The 18,644-nt window shown below is 47.6% G+C and overlaps 1 protein-coding gene across 2 annotated transcripts in view; it reads right to left on the bottom strand.

Moving 5' to 3' along the window:
* The window catches only part of LMLN (leishmanolysin like peptidase), a 951,783-nt gene that overhangs the window by 627,795 nt on the left and 305,344 nt on the right, over positions 1 to 18,644 (bottom strand). For both annotated transcript variants that reach the window (XM_069616632.1, XM_069616633.1), the window contains exon 8: positions 3,565 to 3,659. In XM_069616632.1, coding sequence (XP_069472733.1) covers positions 3,565 to 3,659 — 95 coding nt within the window. The remainder of the gene's footprint in view (positions 1 to 3,564; positions 3,660 to 18,644) is intronic.

Genomic DNA, 18,644 nt, shown 5'->3' with positions numbered 1-18,644 from the left:
CCTTAAAGACACGGGTGAGGTGGAGCCCAGAATTGTGTGGGATGCATTTAAGGCCACGATTAGGGGTACATTGATTGAAATGGGAGCTAGGAGAAAAAGGGAGAGGGCGAGGGAGGAGTCCAGGATAAGGGAGCAAATGGCAGCCATTCAGCCAGGGGGTAAGTTGAAAACGCATATTCCCCCCAGATCAGTGTCAAGCACTTCAGAGCCTCAGAGCGAAACTATCGGCCCTTCTTTTAGGTCAGACGGAGAGAAAGCTTGCGTTCCTAAAACAACGGTACATGGAGAAAGGGGAAAAAGCAGATAAGGTTTTAGTGTGGAGGCTGCGAGAGTTGCGGATTAGTAGGAGGGTTCATTGGGTCTTGGGTCGGGCAGGAGAGAAAATCTTGCAGGATGGCCAAATAGCGGAGCAGTTCAGTCAGTACTATGAGGCGCTCTATGCTTCCGAATATTGTGGGGATGTCAAAGATGTGGACCAGTTCCTGGACTCCCTCCCTGTCCCCTGTCTCGCTTGGGAGTCCTCAGAGTCTTTAGAGCTCCCCATCTCGTCTCAGGAAATAATTGATACTATTGCGTCCTTGAAGAGTGGTACGGCTCCGGGAGATGATGGTTTCTCGGTCCGATTCTATAAGACTTTCCGTTCCACCTTGGCCCCCTTCCTGTCCAAGCTGTATAATGCGGCCCTAGATTCTGGCTCCCTTTCCGATACCATGATGTCTGCCCTCATTGTGGTGCTTCCAAAGGAGGGGAAGATCCCTCGCTTTGTCAGTCTTATAGACCCCTCTCTCTCCTTAACATTGATGTTAAAATATTGGCTAAACTGTTGGCAAATAGGTTATCTAAACTTCTCCCCTCGCTGGTCCATGGCGATCAAGTAGCTTTATCCCCGAGCGCCAAGGCTCCGATAACGTAAGGAAAACCCTGGGCCTCCTGCATGAGGTGTGTGCGAGATTCGGAGGCTTACCTCCTTTCGTTGGATTCCGAAAAGGCCTTCGACCGTGTCGAATGGTCTCACATGGTGAAGGTCCTTCGCAAGATGGGCTTGGGTGACAAATTCTGTGGGTGGGTCGCAGCCTTGTATAATGGCCCTCTAGCGCGGTTACTGGTGAACGGCTGTATTTCGACCGATTTCTCGCTCTCCAGAGGTACCCGTCATGGGTGCCCGCTCTCCCCACTCTTGTACGCTCTTGCAATGGAGCTCTTTGCAACCCAGAGACACCACTATCGTTTCTGACCGCAATGGCAATGTGGGGACTGCGAGTTCAAACTATCCCTTTTCGCGGATGATATTTTAGCATATCTGACCAGGCTTCATGAATCCCTCCCGCACTTACTTGGCTTGATCCGCCTCTTTGGGGCGTTTTCGGGGCTTAAAATTAACGTATCCAAGTCATGTATTATGCCAATGGGCAGATTGGACCGTGAGATCAGTGGTAAATCAGAGGTGCTTGGGATGAGAGTAGAGCGGGAGGCAACTAGGTATCTTGGCACTAACATCCCTAGAGATCTAAACAAATTGTATGAGCTGAATTATCCTCCCCTCCTGGCTGGGATCTTTAGGGATCTGACAAGGTGGGCTCATCTCACTCTCTCTCGGTTTGACCGTATGGTCTCGATTAATATGAATGTGCTTCCCCGTCTCCTCTATCTTTTTTCGTCCCTGCCTTGTAGTATCCCGGGCTCTTTTTTCGACTCTCTTCTTTCCCGTCCTACTGCGTTTTGTCTGGAGCGGCAAGAGGGCAAGAGTAAAATATTCCACCCTGTCCCTCCCAAAGTCTCACGATGGGTTTGGTCTCCCTGATTTTAAGCTGTACTATAAGGCAGCCCAATTGCGGGTGATGCTAGAACATCTGAGGGACGACCTTAGGACGTACTGGACGTATGTGGAGGATGTTCACAGGTCCATCGCTTCAAAGTCAGGGATTTACTTTGGTCTCCTCCGCAATCCCTCCCCGCAGTGGCTAAATCACACCCAATCCTGTCTGTTCTATGGGTGGCTTGGAAGCCCAATAGAGACAATAAGCTCCTCTCTTCTTGGCCTTCTCCCCTCTCTTCTTTATGGGCCCCCACCCCACTCATAGGTTCCAGAGGGCTCCGCAAAACCCAATCCTGGTCTGACCATGGGGTAGAAACGGCGGCGCAACTCTTTCATCTTGGTGAGTTTATGGAGTATGGCCAGTTGTCGGAGGTGTTGCGTGAGAAACCGCTTTCCATCTTCGATTACCTTCGGCTTAAGGGTATCCTTGCTCAGGCTGGGTGGCGGGCTTCTTTTACCCGTCCTTTAACCCCCTTCGAAAAAGTTTTTGTGGAGGCCAAGTCCAGGAAGGGATTGCTCTCCAAGATATATAATGTTTTGGTTACTGCGAACTTAGAGGGTAGACAACCGTTCAAGCGTGCTTGGGAGGAGAGACTGGGCATAACTATCGATGATCCCACATGGCACGGAGTCTTCAGAGCCATCTTTAGGGGGGGCTTGTATACAGCCACTATGGAGCATCATTTTAAGATTCTCCACTCGTGGCACCGTCCTCCCATCACCTTATCTAGGATGTTTGCCGGGATATCCCCTATGTGTCCCAGGGATTGCTCTCTCCGCGGTACTTGGTTCCACATGTGGTGGGATTGCCCGGTCATTCAGGTCTTCTGGGCGGAATCGCTTAGTTGGATCAAGAGCATTCTGGGGACGTGCCCTTCTCTTCACCCCTTGGAGATCCTCCTGGGCACCCCTTCGCCCGACAGTGAGTTTGTTACCTTCACCAGGGTGGTGAGTGCAATGCTACGAGCGGGGAGAATGGCAGTGGCTCAAAATTGGAAAAGTCCCTGCGCTCCCACCAAGGCGGAGTGGCTCACTAAGTTGTTGGCAATTTTTACGTATGAGAAACTGTCTGCCATAGTTAATGACATGTCTTCTTTCCTTCATGAATGGACTATTGTTTTGTTAAGTGCAGAATGTGATGCCTTGAAATTGTAAACAGCTCGGATGTGGGAGGAGGTTTGCAGCTGGGGAATGTGGTTGGTTTGCTGGCAGTTCACCAGCCCTTGCACGTCCCATTGGGGACCCAAGACATCGTGGTTGTGTGGAAAAGTCTCTAGGTATTTTGCGTCTCAACTCTATTCCCTGTGTACTTCTCGCTCTATGTAAACCAGGTAGTTTTTGGTGGGTGTGGGTTGGGGAGGAGTAGGGGGAGGGATTGGGTAGGTTTTGTTGCCTTCCTTATTGTGTGTTGCTTTTGGCCATTGTCTGTTGTAGACTGATGGATGTATTGTTTGAGGAAATGTTCAATAAAAACTAAGTGGAAAAAAATAATTCGAACTATTTATTGGTATTGTGTTATGTCTTTTATGGCTTCTTACCAAATAAAAGTATTGAGTGACTGAACCATTTAAAAAAAGAAAAGTCATGCAATTGTTGGAAGGTAATTTTAAGCTAATATTTGCATCGATAATATTTCTTCTAGTGGTTTAGACCTTTCTAAAATGTATTGTTATGGTATTGTGAAATTGTTTAATGGATGGTTTGAGTATAAACAACATTACATGATGCTAACATTTAAAAATATATACCTGTCATTAAACGGTGGCAATCCATTTGGATGTCTTGAAGTCAAAGGATTTCCATCATCATCATAGTAGAATGCAAAAAGGCCTGCAGAAAAACCCTTTAAAACAAAACATTTAGAAAAGGTTTACAAGCCATTCAGTTACATGCATGAACATTTGTGCTTTAAATTAAACATTGCTTTTTATTCATCAAGATCTTTGACTATTATTCATTAAAGGAAAGTTACTTACTTGTAACTATAATTCCCAGTTATGGGTATACTCATTAGAATCAAATACCTGAATAACTCTTCAAACGAGCAGGATTGTGGAGCGCACCTCAACATGTCTCTTAAAACAAGCACATTTAAAAAGGGCCAATCATTTGTATGATTTCTTTTTTAAATCTCCAAAATGAAAAAGGGTGAACGGAAAATGAGGGAGGGATAGATGTACCCAGGTCTCACAAGCACCAAGAAGGCACGCCATAAAAACTGAAGCTTTTTTTCAAAGCAAACTGTGTTGAATTTGGAGGAAACTCAGATTACAGAGTTAGGAGCTGTTCTAAATTAGTAGTTGCTCCACTCCTTCAGAATGAAGTCTGTGGCCTCTGCCATGTATGGGTTTCCCCTAGTGTCCCCATGTATGGGTTTTCCCTATTTTTGTGAAAACAAAAGCTCTGAAAGCAAAGTTACAATTGGAAAATGTTAGTCAGGGCAGTGACGTGTATAATTCCCCAGAAGGTTTAACTAGATGTACATCCTATTGAAGATAGCAATCGGGCAGTTATTGTTCTGGGCCCAGATTTGGTCAAACTGTAAAGTTTATGCTTTACATGGAAATATCTAAGAAATCAGAGGATTAGATTGTGCAGGAAGATTGATCTGGTTAAGTCATATTACATCTCAAATGAAACTGAAATAAGGGTTATCTGTATGGAATGCGGGAATACATTGCAAGCAGTGATGTGGCCATCCATTACAAGTATGGGCAAATACAGTTTTGAAGTGTAGGTTTAGGATTTGGTGGAAAGCAAATGTATGCATGTTTTGGAATATTTTTGTGTACTGATGCATTCACCATGAGGATGATGAACCTTTTTTTATTTTTTAATAATGTGCCCGGAATAGGTTAGAACATCACTTATAACAGCAAATGACAAATACCCATAGCCCTACAGGACAGTTTCCAGAACCCATAAACCTATTTTTATAATTATTTGACTCCAGGCAAATTCTGAAAGAAATACATCGTTACACTTTTAAAAGAATATTTACTGTTGTGTGGAGAATGGCAGAAACCTGTAAACATTATTTTAAAGGAAATACCTTGCCTGTTAGAAATAGGAAATGTAACATTTAGCAAGACTGGTGAAGGTTCTTCAAAAGACAACAGCCTAGAATTTTGGTCAGGGCTCCGCAAATTATTTGATGTGTCAGTACACAAGGTATCTACTTATATGAGTTTGATGCCCATGGAACCAATGCAGCTAGAATCTTGGGAGAAATGGAGGGAGGTTTGGAGATTACTTCAAAGGAATTGTAATGTTTGCTCTGGGTCGGGTGTAAAACCAAGATGGATATGAGCTTGAGGCTGATCCGACAAAACATTATAGGCCATCTTTACTGGACCCCGGTGAGAATGCATAAATTGAACTTCATGGATAATTATCTATTTTGGGGTTGTGGTAATGATAAAGGAAACCTGTTACACCAATTTTGCAACTGTTCGCGAGTGTGTGTTTTCTGGAAGGAGGTTTTAAACAGGATTCTGAATATTACCATTCCTACATTGCCTGCGCAAATGATTTTATTGCTATTTAATGGGATGTGCACCATCGCGAGAGGTTATGGTGAGTGATTAGATAAAGCTGTAGTTGTTGCGGAACAATTGATCTTGAGAGTCCGGAAGACTAGAAAAAAGCTTACTATAGAAGATTGGTTGGTGGAGATGCAGGTCCTATCTAACTATGAAAAAGTGTTAATATTGAATAAGGATCGTGAGGATTTATACCTCACACTATGGAGTCTGTTTAATACTTTGTATGCATGATTTGCTTTCCTACATATTACAACATAGGAGTAGTTTAGTGTTGATATGCAAGTGTTGTACGTGTTGTTCGTTTGTGTAGTGTCCGTTGAATGATCTTTATGTTTAATATTGTGTATAACTGATTTTAGGTTACTGCTGTTTTTTCATATTCTCATAATTGTTTTAACTTTTGTTTTGCTTAATTCAGTAATATTGGACTTCCCATGATCCCGTTTTTTAAATTATGTTAATTGATGTTGATATTTACTTGATGGATAACTTGCTATAAATAATTTTTTTTTTAAAAAAAAAACCACAGACAACAGCCAAAGCTATGCCAGGGCACATGCCCTACCTCGCAGGACCCTATTTTAAGAGTTACACACATCTTTTCATAAACTCACACAGAAACATGCTACTTCTGGCTGTCTGGGAAATGTCATGAAAACATCTTACATTTAAAAACTATTTGTGGTTCTCAGGCTCTGTTGGGCAAGTTAATTTTTGTATTCTTGTAACAATCTCCCTTAGCCGTGTTAGACATTTCATTTCTAACATGAACCAAATAGTTAAAAAAACAAAAACACAACAAAAATTCCTGCAGCCATGCACACCCTTCTTCCGCATACAACAAGTGTTAATAAACATTGTTTTGAAAAATTGCTTTGGCCCACATAAATAGTATACTTTCTAATTCTAGGAGTCCTGGCAAATTTTGTAAAAAAAAAAATAACAAATATTCATTTCTAACATGCGACTGGCATGTTAGATAAGCTTCATAACAAATGAAACAGCATTCAGGGTCTTCTGGAAGAGGCCAAAACCCACAAAGCTCTATGCATTATTTTATTTTTAAGGATTGGTGCCTGAATACGGATTGGTCCCAAAATAATATTTGTAAAAGTTAACAAAAATTCACCTGGACCCTAGATATAGAAAACAGTTAGTGTGTTTCATCAGAATCAAAATGTATTTTCACTTTTAAATTCATATGTGGAGTCCTACAGGGAAGCCTACGGAACATTTTGCTGTTTTGTATCTTTTTAAATGACACCGCTGAGGGCATGTTATTTTATGTTATTACAGCCATGTAGAGTATGTACTATTACAACCAGGGTGACCACTTAGCACAAAGTAAAAGTCTTCCAATTGGAGGATCTTGTGAAGACACTGAACAAAAATCAGAACAGAAGCTGCTTGATGTCTTTTATTGTGACACGTTCTACACCACAAATCACAGAATTGTAGTCTCCTTCTCATAAGGCTATGCTTCTCTTATCCTTCTCTTTTCAGACAGGGTTGTACTTCTCGGAATTCTTCTTAGTAAGACCGAACATACTCCTGCTCTTCCACAACGTCCTCTTCTGTTTGATTCTGAGAAGAGTATGAACACCATGACTACCCAGGTACTGTTCCTTTAAATCCCCCTCCTCACTCTGAATGAGGCCAAATAAAGTCCCACCTTCTGTGAAGGGGAGTGTCTGCTTGCTGCCTTCCTTTGTCCTGTGTGACTCTGACGTGACAGGATCGCTCCCTAGTGAAGCCGGAACCCATTCTGTTCCCACTAGCTACATCTGTTCTACCCAGCCCTCCGGTGCAGTCTTACGGTGCTGTATTACATGAAAGGAAGGGTGTGGCATCTCATCCCTGCTTGTATTCCCCGTGTTTATCCTCGACGGGTCTTTGCCATCTGTAGTGTTCCTGAAGGGCCCGCAGCTCAGTGCCACAGTGGCTCCCCATCAACGTGCCCAGTCGCAGAGAGGGATTCGACTGTGTCCACTGCTCCGTCTCTCCCCGCAGCGGCCGCCCTGTCCTGTAATAGAGTGGCTGTGACCGCCACTGTGGCCTGTAGTGCAGTAGCTCTGGTTGACCCTCGGCTCCTTCACCCTGCTTTCACCCTGCGTCCCTGGTCCGTCTCTCCCCGCGGGGCTGAAGTCCCATGACCCTGGTCCATATCTCCCTCACGGGGGCATATTACAGAAAAATGCCAGGAGCGCGCACACAACCTGCTGACAAAGAATAATGGAAAACCCACTCACTTGGGTCGACCCCAGACAACCGAAACAGAAATTAACACAACCGCAAACATCCAATGAACCATCCTCACCATGTGGGGAATTTTCAAAGAGTGCCATTCCCTCACAATAAACTAACAACTAAAAAGCATCTCTGAAAATCGCAAGAGGCACCATTCACAAAAGTAGGATTCCTACTGCATTGCGCATCTTGCTGCCCCTGAAAAACACAAGGTGTAAATAATTGCAGTGCACCTGAGAATATTTTTCAACAGAGCAAAGGTAAACCATATCAACTTCAACCATTTCGAAGGCCTTTTAATTGAATTTAGAGGGGGGACGTGGCCTGAGCTCATGCCGTGAGGACGCTTTCACACACGGCTCCTGCCCAGATCCTAGAAAGATCCTGCATTCTTCAGTTAAAAACCTCAACAAAGTGGCTTTGCTTGCACCAACAGGCACAATAAGCTTTTCCCCAAACCCCGGACCGCACGGATAACAAAAACAGAGCGCGGGTGGGAAGACGACGGCAAAGTCGGGACCCCACCCCACCCCCAAGTTTCAAGATGGCCGACATGACCCCAGCTTGGCAGTGAGGGGAAGGAGCGGCTGGGACGCGTGGCGCCGAGCAAGCTCACTGGCGCTGTGCGCTCTGATACACAGAGGGTGCTGAGGAAGATGCCGGGGGACGCAGAGACCTTCTGCGGTGGCCGCCTGGACTCCCCTTCGCGCGCCAGGGCGAGACCGCAGACCATTGCGTGGGGGCGGGCTGTCTTCGGCTGCAAGCGGCCTGGGCTGCTTATGACACGCGCCCGCTGCCCTGAAGCACAGCAGCGCTGCCCCGCCAGCAGCAGGCGTGGGCGGAGCCCTCCGCTCTGATCAGGGTTCGGCAGGTGCGGGCTAAGGAGGGGAACTGGCACCCCCCGCACATGTGAGCAGGGAAACATCACCGAGGATAAAAAAGGTACGTGGTGCACCTAAGGGGCCCAAGGAACACAAAGCTGAACACACAGGGAGCGTGGGGGCTGGGACCCCGAGAGACCTATACACAACCCCTTGCGGTCCCCCACAGATCGCCGGGGGAAGCTGGCCATAGTGTGGGCGGAGACACGCAGTAGCAGATGATCCAGAGCTGGGGCACCACCCCCGGGACCACACTTGCAGCGGAAGCGCCGGCTGGACCGGAAACAAGGCGCTGGGCAGGGTGATGGAGACCACTGCCCGCTACACCACGTCGGGGGCAATTCATCCTGTGCCTAACAGAGTGCACCTAAGCTCAGATCCTGGGGCAATAGGTCAGAGCCTCCACATACCACGGAGGGCTGTGTGAGCTGGGAACTGCAACAAAGCACGCCGTGATGAGGAGTGGCGTTCGACACAACATTCTGAGGGACCCCCACACACACGAGAGCCTGCGGCACACAAACGACGCGGAGCACTCTGAACCCGTTACAGTGCCTGTGGCTGGCGGAATGGCCTCCTGCCCCCTGGGGAGAACATCACACCCAGATCTGGAGACGGATCACCAGCACACGGCAGCGATGGAACCCACCAAGGGGCGCCTGACACAAAACGACGTCTGCCGGGGCGTGTGTCCACGACCCTGAGAGGACGCGAGGCGACAACATGACACAGGCAGTGCTGGACAGAATCAGAGCACTGCACCAGCTAAACTGAGGGGCCCACGGCCTGCACGGTAGTAGAGAACACAGCGCCGTCAACAAGCACCAGGGCACCAAATAACATTGCCACACTCGTGCCGGCCGTGCGGCCAACAGAAAACTTGAAACCAAAGACACAAAAACTGCGACAAGGGAAACCACCCGATGGAACCAATCCGGGAACCTCCCCACGAGCGATACGCCAGCGCACAGACATCAAAGAGCACGCCGGCAGAGAAGAACCGGTACCCCCTGCAATACCAATCACCACAGGGGGCATGCCTTCCACGAAACAGAAAAAGGACCCAACGATCATGGACTCCTTTAACGTCGCCGACAAAAGGGGTAACCACAAACCACCCCAGAAACGCAGTCTGTGGAGAACACTGTTAGCAAAGATAACCAGGTGCTTGTAGCAATCTCAGCCCTACAAACTTTCATTGATACAAAGATCGAGGAGGTCAAGTCGGACGTACAACTGATGAGACAAGACATGAGAAACCTCACGGAAAGAGTCACAACGGCCGAAACGACCCTGAAGGAGGCAGCAGAAACCACTAGCGATCTGGGGAGGCGACTGACGGAGCGCGAAAGGAAGAACGCAATGTTGGAAGCCCGAGCAGAAGATGCGGAAGGGCGTGCCTGATGCAACAATATAAGTGTATTGGGGGTCCAAGAGGGAATGGAAGGATCTGACCCGACAGACTTTGTTGAAAACATGATACCACAGGAGATCGGAGCTGGGGCACTATCAAGGGGGTTCACGGTGGAACGGGCCCATAGATCATTACAAAAAAGCCACCCCCGGGCTCGCACCCTCAACCCACGATAGCTAAAATACTAAACTTTTGCGACGGGGAAATAATTCTGAAATTCTCTAGAGAAGGAGGCGTGATCTGCCGGGATAACGCCAACATAACCATATACCCAGATTCCACCCCAGCAGTGCAGAGGGTCCGGAACTCTTTCATACCGGTCAAGCTGAAACTCAGGAAATTGAACCTTAAATACATGCTGATGTACCCGTCCCGGCTCAAGGTCCGCTATAAAGGGCGCGCTGTTTTTCTAGAAACGCCAGCTGCGGCCAACATGTGGCTGGAGCACAACAACCTGGATGATGGCCGGGAAGCGGTCGCATGAGGAGCAGCGGTCCAGTCAGTCATGTGGAGGGGGGTAGAATGCAACAAAGGAAGCTCTTACGGGCGAAAGTAGAAAACTAAGGTGGTCGCCACAGTTTGTCATGAGGCAGGAGCGAGGCGGGAGCCTCCAACGGAGCGAAAGTATACACCACACGAATCGTGTATACACCACACGAATCGTTCAGTGTCGGCCGGTTGCTGACACACCACAGCCCGCACGCCTTGGCCCAGGAGGTCTCGGCAGTTGCGGGGGCGCTCGAGCACCACAGACACAAGGTGGCTGCTGAGCGCAGTTACCTAATTCTGGAATGGTTACAAGTTTGTTTGGTTTTTGTTTGTTTTGAACAAGCGGTGAGATCTCTACACAAAATGGGACATGCAACATGAAGAACAGGTGTGCTGTGGAATGCTATTGGGTGGGTGGGGGGGTGGGAGGCCCAACTGGAGGGTGGACCAGCTTTTCAGCTGGGACGAGATCAGTGGCTGGATGACCCCGGAGTCAACCAGCAGGGACGCACACACCGAAATGACCAACAACATTAAAATCCTAACATGGAATGTCCGGGGTTTGGGCACCTACATACGTAGAAACAGAATTAAGTCCTTTCTCAACAGGAAAAGGGTGTCAATTGCTCTGCTTCAAGAGACCCACCTGACGCAACAAACCCTGCGGGTGTTGAGACCCCACTGGGATGGGCAGTGTTACGGGGCTCCCTATTCCAAATATGCTTGGGGGGTGCTCATCTGGATTAGCCCGATGGTCCAGTATCAAGCTGGGAGGCAGACCGGGAGGGACGATATCTGGTGGTGAGGGGCTGGATTGAACAGACTGAAGTCAGCAAAATAAACTCATATTTCCCCAACTACGGAATTCCAAAACACTTGGACACACTGGGAGCCAAAGTAGCCAGCTGTCAAGATAGCCTTTGCATCCGGGGGGGGAAAGGGGGTGGAGGGGGGGGGAGATTTTAACTGCGTTAGGGACTGGGGACTGGACAGATCCAAATCACCAGTAACCAGGAATGACACGGCGGCCGGTGCGCTAAATACGCTGATAGAAACCTTGGACCTGGTTGACGTGTGGCGAGAACTACACCCAATGGACAGAGTACTCGTACTTCTCCGCCCCCCACGCCCTGCACACCAGAATAGACTATTTGTACCCAAACGTTAACAACCACAAACTGACTCCGCTCAATACTTGGGCAGGTCAATCTCAGACCACTCCCCACTGCAGGTGATGTGGAAAGTGAGGGGCCCCAGACCACCCATACCACTATGGAGCAGGTCACCAGATGCCCTGACAGACCAGGCTCTTGCGGAAGGGTTACAGGACAAACTGGAAGAGTACATGGGAATAAACGTGGGCAGTGTTGAACAATGGGGTACAGTATGGGAAGCAATGAAGGTGGTTGTTAGAGGGGAGGCCATTACGGGAGCAGGAGGCATACGGAAAACATTAAGGGCTGAACTGGAAAAAACGGAAGAGGAGATAAAACATAAGGAAGCTAACACCAAGGGAACGCTGGGGGAGGAGTAAGAACTAGTATTGCTGCGAGGGAACTGCCCAGAAGCATGGGGTAGGCTCTCCAAATTTGACTACTCAGTGAAAACAGCCAATCCACACGCTGAAGGTGATAGACCAAGCAGGTTGCTAGCATGGTTATGCAGAAGGAAACACCCACGACACCAAATAACCGAAATTAAGGACGAAACGGGTACACCACATAAAACACAACAGGACAAACGATGCATTCCAGGATTTCTACTCCCGTTTATACAGCCACGATCATCAAGTGGCACACTCATACATATTAGACACACTGGAAGAAATAGGCCTCCCGAAATAGAGGTAACAGAGAGAGGCCCTAGACGCTGAAATAACAGGTGAAGGTATTACTGAGGCAATCAGGTCCCTTGACTCCAGCAAGACACCGGGCAGCGACGGGCTCCCCCCTGAATTTTACAAAACATATGATGCCGTCATCACACCGGTACTACTCGAGGTCTACCGAGAAGCATTCACCAATGGGGTACTACCGGGGTTTATGAGGGAAACATTAATTGTCCATATACCCAAACCTGGGAAACCAACAGAAATCTGCAACTCCTACCGCCCTCTGACGATGCTAAACTATGACGTCAAAATCCTCAGCACAATCCTTGCCAAACGCCTGAACAGAATAATTGGGGACTTAGTACACAGCAATCAAATAGGCTTCATACCTGGGCGCAGCACTGCTCTAAACCTGCGCAGGCTGCAACACATTCTGGCGCAGACCGAGGGATCCCAAAAGGAAAACGCTATACTCTCCTTTGACGCTATCAAAGCGTTTGATTCAATCTACTGGGAGTGATTGCTGGCGGTGCTGAGGGAGTTTGGATTCGGGGAGGTTTTTATTCGTTGGGTTCGCATCCTGTATACTAATCCTAAGGCCAGGCTAAAAACAGGGAGGTTGGTGCCTGCAATCTGGGACATAAAGAGGGGGGCTAGGCATGGTTGCCCGCTTTCCCCAATGCTGTACGTCCTGGGCCTCGAACCAATAGCGATATACCTTAGGTAATAGTACCTAGACGCTGGTATCTGGGTTGGGGGAGCGGGGCACCTACTGTCACTCTACGCGGATGACGTGCTTTTATATGTCAGAGATCCTCATCTAAACGTCCCAGTTATCCTAGACATACTGGACAATTATGCCAGGGTATCCGGAATCAGCTTTAGCAGATCCAAATCCTGCATATTCCCAATAGCTGGACTGAGAGGGAGAGACTCCAGCACGCTGCCTGCGGTTGGGCTTAGATGGGAAACCGTCTCGTTTAAATACCTGGGGGTCATCGTCAAACATACACCTGAACAACTATACGAACATAACATGGCTAGAGTGCTCCACGGCATGAGGAACTCCATGAAGTTCTGGGCCAAGTTACTGCTATCTCTACAAGGCAGAATGGCTATCACCAAGATGATCATCCTCCCGAGATTCTTATACTTCTTTAATAATGTGCATTACTATATCAAAGCTTCCTTCTTCCGCATACTGGAGAAGCTGATCCGGGGGTTCCTGTGGGACGCTGCTCGCCACAGACTCTCACTAAAAATACAACACTTGCCATATGACCAGGGGGGCGTGAGACTACCAAATCTGGAAAAGTACTACCTGGCAGCCCAACTCAGCCACGTGATTAAATGGCTGTCCGATGACCCCACCTCGGAGACTATTTTGCTACAACAGTTAGTGGCGCCCACCACACTGAAATAAGCACTCTGGGTAACTCTTGGGGCAGCGGAGCACACTCCAATGGTGGTAACACTGGGAACGAAAATATGGAGGAGGACACGAACTCTATTAAAGGTCACGCACCCTTACTCCCCAGAAATACCAATTGCGGCAGGCACATGCCAGGACATCACAGACATGGCGGTGCTGCGTAGATGGGAGGGGAATGGGATATACACATGGGGAGACATGTACAACAAGGGGACCTTCAGGGAGTTCAGCTCAATACAAGAACGGGAAGGGGTCTCCAGCGGGCAGTTCCTGTGGTACCAACGGGTGGCCAGAGATAGCTGGGTGGCTGGCCAGATGAGCCGCAAGCTGAACCAATCCTCACTCTGATGTACAATCTTGGCGATGGTTGGCGCCCAGTCTCGAGACTGTAAAGTATGCTCATAGACACACCCAACCCCAAGAGCACAGTGCTAAAAGAACAATGGGAGGAAGACCTGGGCACGACACTAACGGAACAGGACTGGGAGAGGGCACTGAGCTATCCTAGGCAGTGTCACGAAATCACTGCTTCAAAATGATACAACTAAATGTGTTGTACCGCACTTACATTACCCCACACAGGATAGCCACCTTTAACAAGAACGCTAGCTTGCCATGCCCATGGTGTGGAAGGGAGGAAGCCGACATGATACACATGTTCTGGGGCTGTGAGCGAGTGAGGGATTTTTGGTCATGAATAGAACAAGCTTGCAGAACGGCCGGTGTTGTCAGGTACGAGTGGTCACCGAAGGAGTGCCTGCTTGGAACATACCCCAGGATCAGCAAACAAACATGTGCACAGATTTATGGACCTCGCATGCATCCTGGCCAAGAGAACCATTGCCATGTCATGGAAGAGGGCTGGGGGGCCATAATACCAACACTGGCACAGGGAATTCGAGAGATGGGCGGAGGCTGAAACTAAGGTATGGATGGAGGCGGTCAACAGATCAGGGTTGGATGGCAACGACAAATGGGTTGCATGGAAAGCACTGGTGTGGGACACGTTTCACCCATCCGACGACAGACCCCCTGAATGAACTATACATCATGGAGTGTGCCCCTCCCCCCCCATGCGGCGAACTGCCCACACCTACTATATAAGAACTAGGTGGGATGCCCCGAGGAAAGGGGCAAGAACTGCACCCCGGACACCAGGGCATCCGCCCGGTCCCATGTCCCCACACGCCAAGACTGTTGTATAAAACCGCTTGATCTGTTTTGTTTGTTTGACGGTTATTACCAAAAACTGGCATTACTGCATGATCCTCCCAACTGCATGTAACGCAAACATGTTTTACCTAAATGGCAATAAAAATATTCAAAAATAAAATTAATTGAATTTAGAGACTGGCTTATAGGTGCTGAATACAAGGCCAATAACTGGAGTGCAGCCACGTCAAAAATTATTTAATAGACTGCACAATGTTTATTGAAGAACATGACAAATATAATGTCTGGGATTTCATCACAGTGATGTCCTGGGTCCAAGAACAGAGAAAACAAAGAGCATTTGTGTTATAAAGGAAGATCTGCAGGCACTGCGGGTAAAGTACAAGTAAGAGCCTTTATTCTGGTGACTCAAGTCCTTAAGTTACATGAGAGGAACCCACTGGCTCCCACCACCCAGGCTACATCCATCAACTGCCTGGGTTGGAAGGCACACACTACCATTCTCTCACTCATACATCAACACTCTTACCTTCCAACATTCTCTTTGATCTCATGCATTCCAGACTAGCTTGCATCCATCCAGCAAAGTACTTCACAGCAATTTGTATATTAACAAACCTGTATTCCTTTTCAATGACTGTACTTGCTATCTATTTTGTTTAACCAACATGATGCGAGGTGCAAAGTAGAAATAGTCTCATTTAAAGTACGAGCTCCTTTTGGCATGTTTTAACTTCACTTCAAATACTGCTGTGATGTATTTAAAACTTGAAATGTCCATGCCCAAACATATTGCGGACGTATGTTGGGGTAACTTAAAACTGTTTGAAAATTAACTTTTCTAAAGGCTAAGCCCAGTTCAGGAATTTACAACATTAGACAGAGCACACAGAACAATCATGTTCATAGTGGTTCTGAAAAAAGGCCTAATAAATGCCACATGCTGGCTAATGTATAGCTTGAAAGAGACCTGTCGCAAGCCAAAGCTGGCATCTTCTTAATTTACAAACTGAATAGGATAGGTGGAATTTGAAACCAAAACAATCTTTTTGGAAGATCAGACCTTTAGCAAGGAACCTCCTTAAAACAAATTTAAGTTGATAGCTAAACTAATGGAAACATTTTGAGAGAAATGGGAAAAATAAGTAGCTCTGAAAATATCCAACACATGAGAATAGTAAATGCTTTAATTGTGTCCTCTGATATACAATGATACATATTGTATTAATCTCACACATTCAAATAAAAAGTTAGGTCACGAAAAAGAAATTGCTACTTTACATTAGGCGTGAGTTTACCCTTTCTTTGTGTTTCATGAGACTAATGAAAACCGAACCTAGTAACAGGGCTGTGGAGGAGTCAAAGATATAAAATAGCATGTAAACAGGATTAATGAGAGAAGAAGGAGATAGGATTGGGAGAGGAATAAGGAAGAATATTTCCTACCTACTTTTATAAAGCCATGTTTAATAAACGTAAGTAGAACTCAGAGATAATACAAAATTGTCCCTATATTATCAATGGTTAAATACCAGGAATCAAACGGAGTGAGAATTAGAAAGAAACTGTCGCTTGTGTTACAGAAATATACAGTGCTAAAAGAAAATGTGGATCTATGTGGTCTCGGTTGACCTGCAAACCCAGTTTGACTCCATTCCAAGAAACCGTTATGGCAGGTTTTATTGGAACGGGGGGGGTCTGTGAGTCGCTGGTGGTAGCTGTCTCCCAGTTATATTTGAATGCCACAGCCGTGGTAAGGTGGGACCTTGGGGGAGAAACTAACAACATTTTTGGGTTGACAGGAGCATGCGACAGGGCTGCGTCCTTGCGCCACACCTGTTTTACCGCTATATAAACAAAGTCATCCTGAAACTGTTGGTTGAATGTCCTGGGGCCAGGCTTGATCCCCCAAAATTCAGCACAAACATCCTCCTGGCATTATTTTTTCCGATGATGCAGTGCTGCTGGCAACATCACCAATGGGGATCAGGTGATGCCCGGAATGTTTCACCAGTAAATGTCAGCTGGATCCGACTCTAAACAAGAATAAGAAAAAAACTGTTCAGGCCGTTAAGAACAAAGCCCTCTATATGCTCCATGGTTGTCGATGGGAACAACCGTAAACAAGTTGATCACTACGATTACCTGGGAGTAAGGTTCTCAGATACCGGGGCATGGTCAGCTCAGTTAAACAGTGGTGGTTTGAGGAAATTCTTTGTACAACAGAGCGAGCGAGCTGCATCCACAGCAATCAACATTTATACATTATTGACCGCCTCAGCTGCGCTCTATGAAGCAGAACTGTTGGGATACAGTAGATCTTTGAATCTGGGGACTGGAGAACAGGTTTTTGAAAATGTTGTTCAGACTCCTGAACAGTTTTTATTTTTTTATTTTACTGAGCATTTATTAGGTGCCTATACAACCAATGGTGTTTTCAGGCACCACAAGACAAAATGGGGAGGGAGTAAGGGAAGAAAAGCAACAGTTGCAAAAACAGCAAATGCATAATCGCGACAAGACGAGTGGGGAGGGAGAAAGGGTGAAAAATAACAGTGGCAAAAACAGTTAACGTACAATCATGGCCCTACTCGGACATGCAAGTGTTGTGAAGAGAAGGGCAGGGGATACAGAAAGGAGTGTTGGTGGTAGGGGGAGAGGTATGGACAAGTGCTAGTGGGGACCGGGAGGGAAGTGCAGGGGAGCCCGGGTGGCGGCAGATGGCAAGTGCTAAGGCAGAAGAGACCCGTGGGTGGGATGCACAACCGCCAGGCAGGGGGCCTGCAGGGGCAGTGCTTAGGAGGGTGGGGGGTGCTGCGAACCTGTGAGATTCATGAAGGACCAGGCCGCTAGTCTCAGCAGCAGTGGGGTGATTAGCAGGGAAAGGAGAGAGGAAAAGGGGTACAGAAAAAAAAGCAGAGTTTGAGACATTTCCGGAACTTAAGGAGGCCCGGCTCAAGTCTGAGGTGAGCAGGGAGGCTGTATCAAAGAGGTGCCAGCCGAGGAGAGAGAACTGCCCCCTATTCTCTGCTTGGAGAAGCGTTTGACAAGCAGAGGAGCTGAGGGCTCCAGCAGGGAAGTATTTAGGGAGGGAAAGTTGGAGATAGCGTGGTTCCAGACCCCAGAAAGCCTTGGGGTGAGGAGAGAAGGAGGCGATGAGGGGAGAAAGAGGGGCGAGATAGCTATTGAAGAGCCACGTTGATAGGATAGAGCCCTGGGGGACACTGCAAGTAAAGAGTGAGCTGGTGGAGGAGAAAGGGTCCAGTTACAGCCGGTAAGAGTGGTTTGTGAGGAAAGAAGTCAGCCAGTCCAGTGCCCGTTCCGTGATACTGAGGGTATTGCGGAGCAGATTTATGAGGCTAGAATGGATGACCATGTCAAATGCAGAGGAGAAGTTGAGGAGAATGAGAACAGCAGGAGAGTTGGAGTCAAGAGTTGCGAGCAAGTCTTCACAGGTGGTCAGGAGAGCAGTTTCCGTGCCTTCTGGATGCCCGGAAAACAGATTGATGGTCATGGAGGCAACCAACGAGTTCAGTATGATGGATTAGTGGGGGGAGGGACAACTTCTCCAAGAGTTTATCGAGAAAGGGGTGGTGGATATAGGGCGATCGATAGCCAGGCAAGAGGGTTAAGCAGATGGCTTTTTTAGGAGGTGGTGCACAAGAGAGTGCTTGGGGGATACAGGGAAAGGGCCAGTGGTGAAGGACAGGTTACAGAAGTCAGCAAGAGTCGGGGCAAGAGTGGAGATGGTGTCCTTAATGGTTTTAGCAGAGCTGGGGTGCACGTGTTTGGATGAGACCTTCATAGAGCGGACAA

This window comes from Ambystoma mexicanum, chromosome 9 (assembly GCF_040938575.1).
Source record: "Ambystoma mexicanum isolate Mex_15411 chromosome 9, UKY_AmexF1_1, whole genome shotgun sequence".
NCBI classification, from domain to species: Eukaryota; Metazoa; Chordata; class Amphibia; order Caudata; family Ambystomatidae; genus Ambystoma; species Ambystoma mexicanum.
Note: the sequence above shows the minus strand (reverse complement) of the source record. Positions and strands in the feature narration are given on the sequence as shown.